The sequence below is a fragment of the Neodiprion lecontei genome, chromosome 2 (assembly GCF_021901455.1).
Source record: "Neodiprion lecontei isolate iyNeoLeco1 chromosome 2, iyNeoLeco1.1, whole genome shotgun sequence".
Lineage (NCBI taxonomy): Eukaryota > Metazoa > Arthropoda > Insecta > Hymenoptera > Diprionidae > Neodiprion > Neodiprion lecontei.
Genome location: NC_060261.1, coordinates 29,075,881 through 29,094,948, shown reverse-complemented (window position 1 = coordinate 29,094,948; position 19,068 = coordinate 29,075,881). Strand labels below are relative to the sequence as shown.

General features: G+C 36.1%; 3 protein-coding genes across 4 annotated transcripts; all 3 read left to right on the top strand.

Moving 5' to 3' along the window:
- The first annotated feature begins 673 nt into the window (after positions 1-673).
- LOC107223697 (nuclear pore complex protein Nup153-like) lies at positions 674-4,045 on the top strand. 2 transcript variants are annotated; one of them, XM_046732903.1, is made up of 3 exons: positions 674-1,899; positions 2,114-2,162; positions 3,259-4,045. In XM_046732903.1, exons 1-3 carry the CDS (start codon positions 1,836-1,838, stop codon positions 3,599-3,601), a joined length of 456 nt encoding a protein of 151 aa, XP_046588859.1. In that variant the 5' UTR covers positions 674-1,835; the 3' UTR covers positions 3,602-4,045. The 2 variants fall into 2 exon arrangements, with proteins under 2 accessions (XP_046588859.1, XP_015518954.2); XM_015663468.2 differs by having other exon boundaries at positions 3,256-4,045.
- A 2,416-nt stretch (positions 4,046-6,461) lies between these two features.
- On the top strand, positions 6,462-10,491 carry LOC107223702 (5'-3' exoribonuclease 2). Its single transcript, XM_015663475.2, has 4 exons — positions 6,462-6,667; positions 7,175-7,352; positions 7,945-8,151; positions 10,313-10,491. The coding sequence occupies exons 1-4, from the start codon at positions 6,553-6,555 to the stop codon at positions 10,323-10,325; spliced, it is 513 nt and encodes a 170-aa protein (XP_015518961.2). The 5' UTR covers positions 6,462-6,552; the 3' UTR covers positions 10,326-10,491.
- A 1,375-nt stretch (positions 10,492-11,866) lies between these two features.
- Positions 11,867-14,718, top strand: LOC107223699. The gene is made up of 4 exons (XM_015663473.2): positions 11,867-12,023; positions 12,703-12,845; positions 13,532-13,751; positions 14,619-14,718. Exons 2-4 carry the CDS (start codon positions 12,761-12,763, stop codon positions 14,662-14,664), a joined length of 351 nt encoding a protein of 116 aa, XP_015518959.1. The 5' UTR covers positions 11,867-12,023; positions 12,703-12,760; the 3' UTR covers positions 14,665-14,718.
- The last annotated feature ends 4,350 nt before the right edge of the window (positions 14,719-19,068 follow it).

The window sequence follows — 19,068 nt, the reverse complement described above, 5'->3', positions numbered from 1 at the left end:
ATTTAACTGAAAAAAGTTGAGGAAATCGAACAAACTGATTTTGCGTTGAAATTACAAAAACAGGATCGACAATAGCGCAAAATGGTTACGCGTACCTCGTTTTTAGTAATTCCAACAATATTCGAAAAGTTTTTTTAACGATACCTGTTTTATTAAATTTTTCTAGTTACTATAACAAATGAAATTTTTCTCAGTGTAAGATCTTTTGCGAGCGTAAAATCAAATTATCTGTTTGTGCCAAAAATTTCAAATGATTTTTGCGACAGTAAATACAGCAGTTGAACGGTTTGTCTATCAGAATAAGAATTGAAAAAATTGTTTCAAATAATATTCATTCGATACATGCACGGAGGAAGGCATTCGACAGGTTGCGAAAAAAGTGAGGTTATGTAAGTCGGCTTTACGTATGGTATCGATTGTAAATATATCCAAGTCAATATTTGTGCAACAATAAAAACATATTTACGTTTTACACAATTTAGCCATGAGTAAATCGTCTATTAAGAAGAGAAATTTATAATTTGATAAATAATTCAATAACATAAATTTAAGAATTAAATTTTCCCGCCTACGTGGAACCAGCAACAGTGTTGCCCTGAAACACGTCATGATCCCAGTGAATATCCCTATATAAAATGCAGCTTTCATTGCCTATCTGCAGGCGTCGAACGGCCAGTTTCACCAAAAACTCCCGAAATGACAAACGGGAATCACCTGAGGGAAACGGCTTGGAATAATTCGAGAAAAAACTAAATTGTTTGCGTCGCAATTTAGCAGCACGCTCTTTGTGCGTCCAACTTCTTGAGAGAGCCATCGAAGGTCAGAATCGAGAAAAACAAGAACACGAGTTCATCGTTCGTTCGTAAGATTGGGCAAAAGTGCCTTCGGCCAGAACGCCCGAAGCTCGCTCTGATTAGCTCATAAAACTCAGGCGGATTAAGATGAAAATATTATCAGAAACAAATTAAGTCTCGAAATTTTTTCTCGGAAATGGTATATAGGGTGTATTCCATTTGTTTGTTCACTTACATGCGGAAATTCTCAGATATCATATTTTAGCACTACTTTAAAGTAGTCTCGGTCAATTTTTTTTCAAGTTTTCAAACCAATCCTTCGAGGAGACGAATTTTTGTGCAAGTCATGTAACTCGGATCGGCCAAGTCTGGCGAAATATTCGTTGATTCAAAAAAAAAATCTGGTCTTACGACATTTTTTTAACTTTACTGTGCGAATTTTTCTGTAGGTTCATTTTTTGCACAGTTTGTAGATTACTTGAAAGTAAGACTGGTATAAAAGATGTCCGATTGAGCGGAAAGTATACAGTTCAATTTTCCTCCGTAGAACAAAACGACATTTGCGGTAAGAATTAAAATACAGGACTTATTGCATTACAAAATTCATTAAACTGCAATTCTTTTCCGTGTTAACATATGTTTTGCACACTTCAACATTCAAAGTCGTGTAAATGATGAAAAAAAAAAAAAAATAAAAACAATAATGATAATTATCCCCTAACAGGAGTGATTAAAAATTTAAAAAATAAATCACATAGACTTCTTTCAATTTGTACCGTATGATGACCGATTTTGAGCGGTATCTGAGAAGGTCCGAAAAAGGGCAGCTGAACTGACGGAGAACGCCCCATATATGAGTCCCTCGAATGCATTTGCGTTACAGCTAGATTCGATTTCAATTCACTCGAGGCGATATGAAATGCGTTTTTGTAAATCAATTATCGATGAAAATTCAGAGCTCCCACTCTTCTGGCGAGATTTCTTTATATTTTGGAGTTGCCCGCGAGTACACATGCAGTTTGACTGTTGAATTTCGTCAAGATGAACGCAGCTAAATTTTTATTCATCTTTTTCGCCGCGACTGCAACTGCAGCTCCACAACTGGGTAAATAGATTGATATAAATTGAAAAATCTGCAAAAAAAAAAAACTTTGGTGATTTTGAAAAAATTCGTTAAATAAGTATATACCTTGTGTATCGATTGGCTAGAATATTAAATCACGGAACCGATTTTGGGACCGTCTGAAAATTGGACTTAAATCCATTGTCGTGAGAAATGACAGTTTCATTGAACAAAAAATTCTGTGTTTTATAACCAGGTGTGGGGACTGGGACTTCATCTCACTCTACCATCACTGAAACTCACAGGTAAAAAACAGATTAATCGGAAGAAATGTCGGGAATCTATTTGGTGTGTGGGATCTTTTCAAAAACGTGCAGCTACTAACGATAAAAAACTTCGATCGCTGTTTCAAAAGGAAGCCGAGCGCGTTGAATTGGAGAATCGTGAACCTCATCTACAAATGTTCAATCGATAGCAACTTTGAAGAGAGATCGCGTTATTGTAACATTGTTAATAACCAAATGCCTGTTGAAATTTATTCAATTTAAATTTGATAGTTATAGTTCATTTTATTTATAATAATCAATTCTCTTATACTTATCCAACGAGCAAGATTTTTTCCTGTATAACTTTTTCCGCTTCAATCAGGAAAAATACCTAATAGTTCAAATGTTTATAAGTTATCTAATACCGATTTCGGAGGACTCGCAGAGAATTCGTTTGCGAATAAAACGAGCTGGTTTCATTGGATGCGTTGTTCAGTTATTGGCATTTGTTAATTTGTTACTATGACAGCGAATTTTCAGATTAAAAAAAATTCCACATCTTTTACTTCACTGCCTTTGGATTATAAATTCGTTGTCCCATTGGATTATCGTTTTTCATTGTATACTATTTGAATTATCTGGCGTGAATCTGTAAAAACCGTAATTTTATATTCATTAGATTTTCATGCCACTGCAATTTGTACAGTCTGAAATTAAAAAATTTCAATAATCAAGTCGAAACCTTGAGGAATAAAAGGCTGCGGTAAAATCGATTTAACGAGTCAGTAACCGGGCCGCATCTAGCAAAATCCAAACTAAATGCGAAATCTTCGTAATGGTAAAAAGAGATAGAACATGAATCCGTTTCCGCAGTACAGCTGTTACATAAAACCGGTCAAAATCAAATTACCACCCAATTCCAAATCCGTCAGATACTTTAAAATTCATTCGCGTAATGTCGTTGGCGAAATTTTCGATAAGACGGACCTTGATCAGTTATTTATTCATTCCACCCGAATAACTGGTTTACTATTAGGTCAGTGATTAATCGACAATAACCAGTCATCGCGATTATAATTGGATACGCGATCACCCTGAAATATTAAAAAATAATCCAATTTTTTCCCCTTAGCAGTGGAACATCGATCGGCAATCCTGGCATCTCTTCTTCAATCACATCGATAAACGAACAGACGTCGGTCGTACAAAACTCAGGCGTCGAAGGCGTCGGAGATGTCGGTAATTCATTCACGGCTGCTGCTTCGGTTCCACTTTCAATTGGTGCTGCTGCTGCAGCTCCATTAGCGGCTGTTGCTGCAGCTCCATTTGCGGCTGCTGCTGCGGTTCCACTTGCGGCTGCTGGCGCTGCGGCTACACTTGCAAATGCTGCTGCAGCTCCGTTTTCGGCCGTAGGAATTCCCTTGTTCGGATCTTCCAATGGAGTTCGGTCCGATACGTTCAAAGTATTCACTGGCTAATTGGGAAAAATCGGTAGAAATCCCGAGTATCGGTACGGCTACCTGGGCAACATGGCGTCGCACCGCGTTATCAGCTGATCGTCTTAGGCAACCGAATTCACTTTTATTAAAGACGATCCGCTCGAAGTTACATTTCCTGTCGTCAGATGACCTTCCGTGATACTTTCGATCCCAATGGATTGATACCGATATTCAATTTCGTTTTATAAATTCTTATTTCTTGTTACATATCCTTATGATGTTTCCTTGTTCTTCTTTTTATACATCGTCAAAGATGTAGGGAAAATTTACATTGGTGAAATCTGACGGACTGCGAATCAAAATCAAAACTAATATTGCTGCGTTAGATACTTTTAAGAGATTCAGTTTTACAATGGAGAGTATCAAGACTGTTTGTATAATAATCGTCTGTGTGATTAAAGAATAAAGATATGCATATCCTGATTAATGAATTTTCTGTGACAAGCTTTCTGGTGGAACACACGAATGAAGTACAAAGCTACATTTTCTTTTTTTTTAATTCTGTTATCGTACGAAAAAAACTTTTTTATTTCGCGCTATACTGTGATTTAAAAAAAAAAAAAAAAAAAAAAACAAACGCTGTCGGACACTAAACTCCGTACTTCGAATTCCAAATTATTCTTTTGTACCAGAGTTGAAATTTTTGCCCTAATGCAAGCCTACAAAGTTCAATGTTCGGTAGAGGGTGAATAGAACTTGTAAAAGAGGTATTAGGACCTATGGAGAACTATTTTGTATTGAGAAGAAATCCTACTAGAGCCCTAAACTTGGCAGATATTTCCACTTCTTCCACGGTCAAAGTTCAAAGTAGAACACATTCAAGACCTGCGCAGATCCTTTGTATGAAATAGGATTATTCCAGTAACCTTTAAAGAAATACCATGCCGATTAATGACAATTTTTTTTTACACACCGATACCGACACCTTCGATATTACCGAGTAACCATCTTACTGTCTGATTATCAATTTACAAACAATAGCTTGCGATTTATCGTAAGAAAAAAAAAAAACAAAAAACAAAGAAAGTTCGGTATCAAGCAATATATGTAGAATATATAAAGTGATGCAACGACATAAAATTTTGATTGCAATTTTTAACATGGGTTAAAAATGCTGCTCCGAGTACCGCGCAGCGACTTGTCGCGCCGAGTGATAATCGCGGAATGATCTTTCGCGCTGAGCGCTCCGATTTTCAGTTCGATCGGTTCGATTTCCGGTGGCGCCCTCTGCAAGCGAGACAAATTTTTCGCGCGTTTACCACATTTCGACAATGTATGTACCTATTAATGTAGGTTTATTGTTCCGACATATCAATCGAGGCAACTTCGAGCTTTGAATGGAAGTACTTGAGTCGCACGAGCATCTTTGCGATCTATCTTTCGTAACAGCCCGTTGCACATTGCGTTCAATCCTTGTACGACATAGTTGACTCGTAATTATAATAGTTACGTACGAAAACAGCAACCTTCTTTTCTCCCATGATCGACAGTACTTTGTGTAAGAACGAATTTCCTTTCTTCCTCACTCAAAATTGTAAGAAATTCTTGGAGTTTTTTCGAACTTCCAAGTTTTTCCTGTACCTGCGTACGAATTCTGCTGTAACAAACGACACTGAGAGAATGTTTTAGTTCCGATTACCGCTCAGTACTTAACTATATTCAGTTTTTAACAAAGGCGAAAAATATAGTTCTAGGTACGAGATGAAAATTAGTTTTCTAGCTGTTACCGGAAAGTCTAGTATCCGTCACTATTCTTTCTCATTACGATCACTGTTGCTATATTTTTTTGTAACTGTTGTCAAAGCCTTATTTAACTAAAAAGTAGAGTAAACCTCAGAAACTGATTTTGCGTTGCAATTACCAAAAAAGGATCGACGATAGCGCAAAATGGTTGCGCTTTTTCAACCATACCTGTTTGACTGAATTCTTCTAGTTACTATAACAAATGATATGTTTCTCAATGTACATCACAGCACGATATTGAATAACCTTAAAACTATGCAGCAACACACGAAGTAATAACTATTGAAAAGGAGGAGGATCGGTTGTACAAAAATCAGTTCTACAGGGCAATATGATCTACAGACTAATTGTTTCCACAGAAATATTTTCCCACAGAAATGAGTTCGAGATTCACATTAGAAATAATTCTGCATGAATTATTTCTACAGGAATAATGTTCTGTACAATTTGCAGTGGTCAAGAAATATTTTGCAATTTTTATGTTATTCAAATTACACTCATTCAACCGAACGATGGTATTTAAAAAGAGAGAGTATTTGCGGTATGAATGCTAATCTGCAACTGCCCGAGGAAGGAAGCTCCATAATTCAGTACTACAAATTCGAAGAAGTTATCCTTGTCTGAGACTGGAAACTAAATCGCTTCCCTGTTGCCCACGCAAAACAATAATTATATCAGACATGGTCGAGTGGTCATCGTAGTGAAAAGGAAGAATCATAAGAGGATGTGAGAAAGTAATCTCGTGCAGTCTCTAACGTCGGAGGTAACCGAAACAGTAATTCAACATTGGCCAATCTTTTTTTTTTTTAATTAATTAATTCTCGCAATAGTAAAATTTCTCCGAAAAATGAACAGTGTTATCGTAAAATCGGACAGAACATCTGTCACTGGTTAATAGCCGGACAGGCAAATATTAGTTATTTGCGAATTCCGGTTGTCCCTGGACCGGAAGGCCACCGAGCAAATGTCCTGCGGAATATCCGACGGTGTCCTTGTCATCTGGGAGTCGATAATACGTTTCAAAAATTCCTCTCGAGTATGTAATAAACAACGGAGAAGGGAGCACTCGGAGTATAAAGCCATGCGAAAATGTAATTCAGTTATTCGGAAACGATCAGAAGATCAGTGATCATTGGAATAACGTGAAAATTCAGTACCCCCAAATTATTAACGTCATAAACGCCACGATGGCCAGACATTTGACGCCTTCGATCCTCATTATCGTTCTCTGTGGTCTAGCTCTTGAGGGATTTGCCAAGCCCCTGGAAACAGTCGCGATTTCCGAACCCTCCGACGAAAATGGTACTTATCACGTTATGCAACGCGTTAGTGACAGTTATTTATTTATTTTTTTTGTTCACACATATGCCACGATATCAAGAGCGTATTGAATATAATTAGTAACATATGATTGGAGCAAACGGAATAACTCGAAGTGATGGATGAATTCGACGGATAAAAGTGAAAGTTGATCAACAGGTTTTTTGTGTTTGCTTTTGTCGCGTGTCTAATTCGCGCAGCTTTTACAAGACGCCAATTTCATATTTGAAACAACATCAACCTTGGTCATAATTCTTTTCTCGAAATCATTTGTGACTTTGATTTTTTTACTGTGAAAAACCTATCAGACTTTTTGTGTTTTCAAATCACTAATCAGCACTGGAATTCTCAACGTTCGAGTTCAACGATGCAAATAAATTTCTTCCAATTCCCTTTTACTGAATATCAAACCGAGCACAAGGTTGATGAATCGCATTTTTCGAACGCAACGGTAATGATTGTATCAACAGGTGTTTTTTCAATCCCCAGCTTCCCTCGTGAGAGAAGCGCGCTCTCCGCAGTTTGGATTCTTCAACAACGATTACAATGATTATTCGGACATACGCCCGCGTCATTTGAAGCACAAGCATAAGCCCAAGCCGACGTATACTCCAATCGTTATACAAGGTGGACATCAACAAGGTGGCTGCAGGAGTCACGGTTGCGGGTAAGAGTTCGTTACGTCAACCTCGAAAAGTACACTCACGTTTTCACAAAGTTATCCGACAAGCTCGGTTTTTTGCTCCACGAAAATCGAACAAAATAATCTGGCCAAAAATGGTTTATGAGACAGGTGCTTTTTTGAAAGATGTGAAAACTGAGACAATTATTCAAATCGAAGCAACCAAGAGCTTAGGATTTCGCTTAAAACTTCACATTTTTTCATTTATTGCAATTGAGATTCGAAGTGTGCGAGCGATCAGGACAATATGGCGTCGATCTCGGCGAACAGCTGATCGCTTTCGGCAAATTATACGCTATATCATATATAGCTAGATAGTTACTCCGTCACGCCGATTCAATACCCAAAGAGTAAAACATATGACAAAACTTGACGTCAATAATTTAATATGAGCCACGGTTTGATGACAGTCATATCTCTCGCCTCCAAATGGCGTCTTTTGAATATTTGGACTGACCGATTAAAATAATCAGGGTCAGTGGATTCTCGGAACTTTCACTCTCGCCCTTCATCATTCTTGCGACGACTTCAAAGAGTTATCCTTGTTCTGTAATGAAAAAATATAATTGATGCTTAGGTCCTACAACAAGCCAAATTCTGGGGGTTCGACATTCGCCGGGGCTTTTGCGGGATCATCAAATGGCGGAAGCAACACTCACAGCAACGCCGAGGCCGCCGCCATCAATTTCGGTCCCATCAGTCTCAGTTACGCCACCGCTTCTTCCGGCAGAAAATACGGCAACCAGGGTTACGGAGACTATGGAAATTACGGTGGTTACGGAGGGTAATTATCACTAGATTCTTCACCACTTTTTTGCTACTTGACTTTGTAAGAATAAGGTGAAAAAATGGAAGAATAGATTTGCCAAAGGTTGATACGAACGGGTTCGTACAAAGAAAGCATTTCTTGACTTTACCAAAAATTGCAACCTTCCAAAGACGGTAGAAAAAAATCTTTTTATAATTCAAAGAAATGTCATATCCGATTGTAAAATGAAAGTTTTTAGAACAATAACCTAAGTCATCGAGCGAAACTACATTTATTTGAATAAACAAAACATTTCTTTCGCCATCGACACATTTTTTTTGAGTACGTAGATAAAAGTGGCGAATGATCGAAGTTCCGATTAGTCTTTACAGAGAATTTCACGAGTTCGAAAAGTCGAAATATCGAAGATCAAAATCTGCAAATGGTTCTGATGTTCGAAGGACCGTGGGGCCAATCCTCATAAAGCGTTATCAAGTACGCTAATTATATACAAAACAAAAAAATGTGTTGAATTCGCCAAGTAAGCCGAAAAAAATGTTCTGTTAACTCACGTATGAATGTGGCACCATTTACAGCTTTTCTGTCGAGTGAAATAAAATTCCTTTGGATTAACGAAACACTTCTATGACTATGCTTGATCTCGAGGTCTGGTAGAGTCCACCAAATTCTTTCTCGGTAGAATATTATAGTTCGTAGATTCGACAGTTTGCCCTCCCAAAGTTTGGCCGTTCTCGAATCAGAACCTTTCGGAGTTCGGATCAATCGAATCGATGGGATTCACGTAAAAGTCGATCTCATAATCTTATAGAGTCTATGATTGATCTCGATTTGGATCATTCGAAGTTTGGAGCCACACCCGGCAGGTGGTGCGAGTTTCTTTGTTATCGGTGCAATGTCCGGAGATTAATGCGAGTTGGCGAGATGAATGGTCTCGAAGAGAAATAAGAAAAATGATAGCAAGAAGAAAACAAAAAATAATAAAAAAAAAAAAAAAAAATGAAATCGTACAAAGCTGGACGGAGCTTCGCCCTTTCAGTTTCCAGCTCTCCTTTCTCTCTTTCTATCTTTCTTTCTGCACGTCGCACGATCAGCACTGCAGTTTATAGTTCTCACAGCGTCTAGTCTGGCTACACAGGTACAAAACCCTGTCTGAAGCTCTAAGAACGTGTGAGCATGTCTACTTAATCGCCGGTGCAGCAGACCAGACGGTGATCCCGACGATGCCGGGCTGCAAACTCGTTTTAAAATCAGGCGAACATAATGCAAGCTCACCTACCGTCTGGTTTATCCTTCGACGTATCGGTGTGTGCGTCTTCACCTTCGTAACCCGTATTTATTGTACTTCCCACGAGAAGCAGACCTGCACTCGCTGCACTGCAGCTGCAGTCGCTTCTTCTGCTTTTCGAGGCCTTTGCATGGTGGTTGAAATTCTAAATTCACGTCTCGTCGAAGCATATGATATATACATATATATTTGACGTTTTTTCATCACACCGATTCTACCTCTTTTAGAAATTTACTTAAATATTTTATGCACTGAATGAAATTTTTTTCATCGTAAGAGAAACGTTGAATACCGCATCTGTTGTAATAGCTCTAACGAATTTCGTAAATACTTGTTTCATACAAATTTCGACAGTCTATAAGAAAACTGCGTAATTCTGCGATCTGATTCATACAAATTTCTGTCTATCGAGTGAATTTAAGTGTTATTATGATTTGATTTGGTATTGAAAAATTCATCAGCGGATTTTTTTGAGCAATTGCTTCACACTTTAAATTCACGATTTACCGCAAGGTAAGATTACAAAAAAAAAAAAAAAAAATGTCACCAGTCTGATCTTGGCTTTTTCCCAAAGATATGAATTTAATCGATTCAAGCATACATTTTATGCCCGCATTATTAGGATTACATGTTTCGATTTATTATGAATCCTCACCGCTCACAGTCAGAGATTTACAAGCCGAGTATTTAAACTCTAGATCACTGATGTACGCGAATCTGTGTGGACTTGATTCGGGACGAGGTAAATTTTTCTAAATCAGACTACAAATACGAAAATAGTTTTTAAACTTCTAGATTATAGAAATAATGAATACGCAGTTTACGATATAATAAATATCAATGCATGTTACTCCGTGTGATATTATTTTTTATCTCTTTGCTTTGTTTCAGATTCGATTACTGAATGCCTAGACTGATCATCCATCGAATATCTACGCACTGATCACAGTCATCAAGTTTCTCGTAATTTTTCATTATTTTGATTATTTAATATACATATTAAATCATCACATTGTTCATGATCTATTGTAATGAATCTGTAATAAAATTCGTTAAATAATCTAATTAAATACCCGGATTTTGAGATTTTTAAATCCTCTTACAGCTGCGGCATGGGTTTTAAATATACCCCTAAAGGTTAATTCCCTCTGCATTTGCCAGATGCTGGAGTCTGCGGCAGTTTCTGCTTGCACTCCTTACACCGTACTTTTTCCCTAGTGCATTATACTTTCATATTGTTTTTTTTTTTTATTTCCTTCCTTCGAACGAATAGCAGCACAAAAGAGGAGAAGGAATAACGAGGCGGTGGGAGGAACGAAAGGGGAAAAATAAAATAAGGTTAAATCAAAACAACACAAAGAACCCCTTTAACAAATCTCCTCGACTCCATATACGTGCATCTCGATCCGAAAGTTCCGAGCACAACGACCCGGTTATCTCAAGCCAAAATCTATTCCCATCGCAGTGACGTATAAAATTCAGGGTGGTTCCCTTATACGGCGAAGCAGACTCTGTTTTGACGGTTGAAAGTGTCGTTTTATCATTTTTCAAAAATGTTTTCACTCTGTACAATTGTTTATAACAAAAGTGTTTTTCTCTCGTACATGAGTCGATCTCAAAAAAAAGGACAAGAGCAGAGACTAGATCACCTTGTATTTATTTCAGAAAAAGCTCGGGTTCGTCGGAACCAATGAAAAAAGGCAAAGACCGTGAAGTATTAATAAATATATAATATTAGACGACAAAAGATTTCGTTTAAAGTTTGAACTTAAGATCGGTTTTTTGTACGTATATATATATATATATATATATATATATATATATATATATATATATATATATATATATATATATCTAATTCTGTCGATCGAAATTTCCTCTATTCCTGCGATAAATGCTTCATTTCTGTGTAATAAAAGTAAACGCGAACAAATGAAATCAGACAAATTATTCTTCAGATTAGAAAGTAAGTTTTATTCTCAACGATAAAACCGAGTCATTTTTCTGTAAAGTTACATGCATAGTAATTTGACGAACGAAATCAAATGAGCTTTAGAAAAGTCTAAGCTTTCGTTTAATTACAAGACTGATTCTGAGTTGAGGAATGAATATTCACACGACAACAGTCGATTTTCTTATCAAGCTTCTTATATTCAAAATATGTATTCTAAAATTAAAATTCCAATGAAATATTCTTTGATAAAGTTAACGTACGAAGTACAGATAAATTTGTAGAACTGGTTGAATATAATTTTTGCATCAGGGTAAAATTCCGCTGCTATACGGCACTGGTATCAGTTGGCAAAACCAGTCGCGTAAAAAATGAAATAGAAAGTGGTTTGTCCGGTGCTACTTGTCCCACACATTTATCATGTTTTATGTCCGTATGCGAGTCTGTCTTCACGTATAAACCGATTCTCGCGTGTGCGTGTTTCTCATTTCTTGTACGCAGGTATATATCTGTCCGATGTACACAAACCGCATATGCTGCACTAGCCAAGAGGTCTGCAGGTAGGTACCGAGGCCGTTCCTTGGTCTTCAGCCACATTTCTCGTGCGGTTGTCGACTCGGAAAGTTCCTTCGCTCCATCTGGATTATCGACGTGAGTAAATAGACAGATTTTAAACTTCGTTTACACCCATCACGGGTCCTTGTGTCTGCAAACCCAGTTCGAGTTTTCGTGCAAATAGTGAAAAATCACGTTTTATTTTTTATATCTTTTCATTTTTTTTTTTAGAGTAAATTTAAAACGCTCGTTAATTTTCTTTGTCGTTGCATTTGAAAACTTTCTACTCATGGAGAAGAAAGGGATTTATGTTTTTTTTTTTTTGCTCGTGTGATTCTTTAACGCGAATCAAGTATTCTCGTCAAGTGAACCGGCCGAAAATTACTAAGAATTATCCGATTCGTCGGCATCTTATTTACCAGCTTTTTATACGCATAGTCTTTGTCAAAGTTGTTGACGTCATCCGAATTCAACGTACAATGAATATGAAAGTGCATATTTCCTTTGTATGCATTCGTGTGACGTAGAAGATCCTAATTACACGACGAAAAATAATAATAACATCAGATGTTTAACGACTTTTGCCAACAAATTTAAAATCTTTAAGAAATATTTAGGATGTATTTACGTTCAAATTTAGTCTAATCAAATGTGGTAAAGCTTTTCCAACTTGGTATACATTGTAAAGAATAATAATTGAATTTAACTCGTAACAAAGATTTAATTATTTCAGCTGTATGATTTGTTTATTATTTTTTTTTTTTTTTAATTACAGAATCAAATATTTCGGCAACATTTGGAATCAACTGTATTTACAAACGTTTCAACCAGCAATGGCAAATCTTACCCTCTTTCTCATGATCGTAATCTGTGCCTGCGTTTTCGTCAACGCCCAAGACTCGACCTTCGGCCAAAAACGTAGGTTCACTTAGATACAGGTATTTTTTATTTTCCTCTATTCGTTTCGAATAAAATCGAACGAAACTGCACTTGGCTCTACTTCTAATTGTCTCAGCCGTATAAATCCGAGACAACTGTAAAATAATTCATTCACCCCGACGCAGTCGATTGCTCGCTATTTTTATTTGGATGTCATTATTCCTTCGAGCACGGCCAGACCACCGATGGCTATTTCTACTTTGACTGCGCGCCTGATTGACGGCAACTTTAGTAGCACTCGTGTATGGCGCTACTCGTTTTGATGTTAACAAAACGGACAAGGGACCGATTTTCGGTATAAGTCGTATAATTGAATTAACAGCTTCCAAATTATAACTAATAAATCGGTACTTGAATGATATTAAATTTTCCCAAAATATAATTTACAATTTGAAACAGTTTCTAATAGCAAAAAATGGAAATCTTATTTCTGTACTTTGTCATTTTAAGAGAGGCCCACTCTCAGTTGAATGGTTATATTTTTGAGGATTGGTAGTTTTACAATTACTTTTGCACTCGACACTTAAGAACATCATTTTATTGCTTGTGAAAACTCAAAACCTCATTTCAATTTGCCGTTCGAATAAAAAGAAAATACCGATTTTCCGTTTTTTTCTTGACGTTATTTAAACGCAGAAATTTATTCTTTCTTTCTGACGTTGCAGAAAACGAAGGCCAGACCTTCGAGGAGGTCATAGTTTCCTCGGATTTGAATGTCCGCCGAAAATCGAAGGAAAATCGTCAGGGCAAACAACTTTTGACCAATATTCCACTGGCTACGATAGGAAAGACCGGAAGTCCAACTGTTTCTCGGCTCATTTCGAACGACGGAAGCCGCGTTGAGCTCCAAAAAAGAAATCGCCGTAGCGATTTTACCAAAAACAGGTAAACTTTTCAGAGCCGCAATCTCTTTGTCACTCTCTTGTATGATCTTCAACAGTTTGAAGATTGAAGGTTGACGAAGAGTTTGAAAAAATTGTTTTCCGGAAATTTTTCGATACAATTTGTTTCATATTTATCATAAGCATAATCTATGGTCAAAATGATCCGACAGGAATATTTGCTTTCCAAAAAACAGAAAATTTACATAACAGCTCTTCTGCATAATCAGTTACGAACTAACAAAGTACAATAAAAGTGACAGGTGGAAAAAAAAAAAATTATATATGGCTGCAATTACAGTTTCAGATAGAAAATGTATCGAAAAATTTACAGAGCAAGTACAGTGCTGACTATTTTGATGTAGATGAAATTGAATATGAAATTTTGCCATCAATTTATTTTCGACTCAATAGTTATTTGATAATCTCATTGCCATTGCGATGCTTATCTGTTTTCCGTTTCCTCAAATCTATTGAAAATATCACTCTTCGATATTGGCAATGGTTTTTGCATGTGCATCAAATAATTTCGAAAAATTGACAAGGAGAATCAAAGGACTTGAATTTGATGAAATAAGAAAATTATCGATTGTTCCTCGCTAACGAAAACATCTAGTATCGTGTTTGAGAAAAATTGCAGCAAGAATTACATTTAAAAAATTAACTATTGTGACAAGACTTTTTCTCACGTGAAACCGTTTGCGAATTTCTCATCGGATTTACGAATCTAAGAAATATCACAAAGGTCTTTTGCGACGTGTTGCATATTTTGGATATTGGAAAATTGTTAAAAAAAATATTGTATAAAGTTTATGACAATTTCTTTATCGTATGGAACATCGTTGATCTCTATAAACGTTTTTATTTTCAGGCTCAACTTGGGCGCAGCGGAATACCTGCTGCACTCTTCGAAATGACGAGGGGAAGAAGAAAATAGAATCAAAGTAAACGAAACAATCCAAATTTAGAAATAGACAACCGCACGATTCTCATCCAACTCATTTGTTATCAAAATATTCGGAACTCCTGGAAAATCATGTACATGAAAAAATTGGAACACCATGCAAAAAAAAAAAAAAATACCAATACGAAATTGAAATAAATTCATCTGCGCCATAAACTTGTCACCATTGTCTTGTGTTGTATTCTCATATCCATAGAGTCCTATAAAATTGTTATAAAAGAAACTCCACCTCACCCAGTCGCTAGGTTCAATTCGATTTTGCCAAAATTTCTTTAGTTTTAAAAAAGTTTTCGAATTCGATGTGAAAATTCAGTAGGTGCTAAACGCTACTTTTTTTCCCTTGTTTATTAGTCTTAATCATGGTAAAATTGAATTAGTTTCCTTTTCGAATACTCTGTAATTTTAGCTACCGCCAAATTAAGTACAATCAGTGCTAGTAATTGCAAATTACGCCACTGGCAAAATTATTCCATTCTAAATGATGCGTTTAATATTACGTGAGTGTGGTTTTCAACAATGTCACGAAAATTGGATTGCAAAAATCAGTCAGTTGCGTAACCAGGATGCGTCCACTGTAACCAGATCCGATTTAATTTGTATTTTAGCATCGTATACGTCTGTGACGCACAATTAAAACGTACCTCCTGTAGTAACTCGTACGCGCGGTATTTCACCGTAAGCCATGAATCATTCACAAGAGCGACTGGCCCCTGACTTTTACGTGTCTCAATTTTTATATCCGTACAAGTACATTAAGAATTTTTAACCGCGTCAAAGTTCCCTGATTGTACGATTAGTCGTGTTCGCTTTATTTCGCCTACAACTTGAGACGACAAAGGGAAATAGAATCATTTAGTTTATTCATCGATAAACTATTTAGTTCAACTACTTAATGACGTAGGGCTGGACACATAGATAAGTAGTTTGTAATTGCAAGTGTGTCCGAAGAGTAGGGATAGTTATAGAAAATAGAGTTAGAAAAATTTTCTGCTTTGGATTACGAGCAAAACTGACAACTTATTTGACAGTAAAAATGCAAAGTACTTATAAAGCGTAATATGTCGCTAGGTATTCGATTAATTTTGATTCGTTGCAAGCGAAACTTTCCATTTTTCTGAAAAATCCAACCACGTAACGCATAATTTCTATACAATATGGTTTTTCTGAAAATCTCCGAATTTTACTACTCGTTTTATTAAATATTCATAAGATCATTGATAAATATTTGTATATGTATACTTATCTGCTGACAGTTTCTTCAAGCATTTTAGAGTTCGTCAATATTACCAAACATACGCTGAATTCATCGTAGCTTACAATTTTTCGTCCTTTCGTGTGAAATTTTCATTACAATTTGATATATTTTTTAAACATATTAACCAATATTGAAACCGAGTATGTTCTACAGAAAAATGATGAACAAAAATAACCATAAAAAACATGAATTTTGTCAAAATTCTCTAATTAATTTCCTATCTCACTTCGCCCAGAAAAATTCGAAACAATCCCGAGATATTTTATAACGTCAGATCTTTGCAGAGAGATTCAGCGTTGCTGTTATTTGTCGCAGACAGCATGAGTAAGTGATATTCGGAAAAAAAAGGTTCAGCAGCCTGCAGTAGGTGAGTGAAATATGGCAGGGCGACTCAAAAGGTTGCCGCATTAAAAAGGCCCGTGACGTGATGCATCGTCGAAAGCGCACGTGACCGAAGTTTGAATCACGTGCAAAAAGGGCGGGCGATGAGCTGCTGCCTGCGTTTCGGGATTTTTGGAAAACGATGCTATCGCGGATTGCGTTCGTTGCTGGAATTATAGACCTGCGTGTGAATAATCGCATGCGGGAATAACAGTACAACACGAAGCTGTTCTAAAAACAGCGAATCGCGATTCCCTCGATCATTCACCCCCTGTTGAAAAAAAGTATAAACCGATGACTTGCACGCCGCAACTGCAGCGGGTATTATAATTTTCTTTCATGCATTATACATGGCTCGACAAAAAGAAAAAAGAGCTTTTTTTTTTTTCGTTGCCTTGATTTTTTCCGTGAATTTTAGTGGACATGGAATAGAATAAAATCATTATTATATTCATTGAGAAAAATTTCATTTGTGTTATAGTAATTAGAAAAACTCAGTAAAACAGGTATCGTTAAAAAAACAGTTTGAATATTGTTGGAATTTTTTTTACTCTAGGTTTGCTCTATTTTTTTAGTTAAACAAGGCTTTGACGTAAATTTATTCTTGCCCAAGCATTAAATTTTCGCAACAGTTGCAAGAAAATATAGCAACAGCGATCGTAACGAGAAAGAACAGTAACGGATACCAGACTTTCCGGTAACGGCTAGAAAACTAATTTTCACTTTCTACCTAGAACTATATTTTTCGATTGTGGTGAAAAATGAAAATATTTAAGGACTGAGCGGTAACCGCAACTAAAAATTTCTCTCAGTGTTAGATTGGATCTACTATTTATGTTATAGTAGTATTGGAGTATTGTAAGGAGGGGGATGGTTTCTAATAAACTTTAGACATTAAAAAAAAAAAATAACCGAAGTTTTCATCTCAATATTACTTTTTTGAGTCGGGTATAAACATTTCGATAAAATAAATAACTGGAGCCAATTTCGAAAAACTACGCTTACTCCTTGGGTCGTTGACATCAAATCTTACCAAGACCACTGAAATATCAAGAGCAACAAAACCACTGTCGAAAAGTGTTATCTACGTTTTAGATTTTTATTCGAGATTGGCAAATGAAATTTTTTTTCATTTTTCATCTTTATTGTGAAGGCAACAAACCTTATGCAAATATTTCTATTTTAATTATTTAATTACGCTTATTGTGGTTATCGTTTCGCATTATATGCTTCGTTTCGGTATTAGATGCACCTAATTTCGGAAAACTCTCTTGAACAATTGTCTTGGACAATGTAATTAAAAATATTTCTGTAGAACATAATCAAGAATTAGCGAATTCAAGCAATTCCGAAAATTATTTACCACCGTCCTGATTATTTTTTCCAAGGATATATCTGTAACTGTTTAATTTCTATAAAAACCCTAAAGACGTTACGAATTTTTTTCGAAACTTTACGATAAAACTAGTCATGATTTGAAGAGAATTAGATATTTTTCTACCGCAGTGAAAACTTTTCCGAAACTCTCTGAAATTTCTCTGAGAGTATCTACAAATGTTACGATTCATAAAAAGCTCAGACCGTTTCGTCCTTTCGGTTGATTTTAACATCATAGTCTCGCAGTAATTGCATACAATAAATTTGCAAAATTTCATAGCACGAGGAAATTTCCGGACGAATATAGAAAAAACGTTTAAAATTAAATGATTGGCGAGTGTATATTTCACAGAATAAATCCACGTGCACCAAAGGGTATGCAATATGTATATATACATCGGAAACATATCAGTTATTCGTATTCGTAGCGCGACGCTTTTGCCTAGAGCCATACATTTAATGGCGGATTCGTGATTAGATTGCGCGATACGCAATCTCGCATATATACGAGCAATTATGTATGCACCTATGATGTTTGATTTTTGGTTTAAAAATAAAATAATCGAGAGTGATAAATTTTGTATCGATGCGGAAGTAATCAGCTATGAGAATTTCGATCAAAGTTTATGGCCTTTAAATTGGCCAGAATTAAAGATTGTCTTCTACGCTTCTCCGACTTCTACATCGAGAAACGGGTGGCCAAAAATTTTTTGGAACATATTTCCATACAATTTTTAGGCTTTCCAGAACCTAGTTTTCCCTGAAATTTTCTCAGTTCCAGTGAGTTACTGAAACCTAAATCGGTCAGCTTATTAACTCTATATTCGGTTCAAATTCAATTCGAATTGAAGAAAAATACAATGTACAAAAACGTCAGCTTATTCCAATTTGTTTTCTCGGCGAAAAAAAAGTCAAATTTCTACCTCAAAAATTATGTCCAATTCCCAAGAAAGAAAACTGACATTTTCGGTTTTTTTTTATTACCAAATTAAAAATTAACTCTGTATTCGGTTCAAATTCAATTCGAATTGAAGATAAATACAATGTACAAAAAAGTCAGCTTATGCTCATTTGTTTTCTCAGTGAAAAAAAAGTAAAATCGTTACCTCAAAATATGATTTCTAGTTTCCAAGATAGAAAACTGACATTCACGGTTTTTTCTACGACCAAATTAAAAATACTCTGACATTTCCAGGTCTTCCAGGTTTTTCAGGTGTGTGACCACCCTGAAATATCTTTTCTCAATCTCTCGAAAGCTCAACTTTCCCTACCACGTATATTCTACGTTAAAACCACTGACTACCGATCGATCAGTAGTCACTGTAGATTCGAGAGAGATTTAGT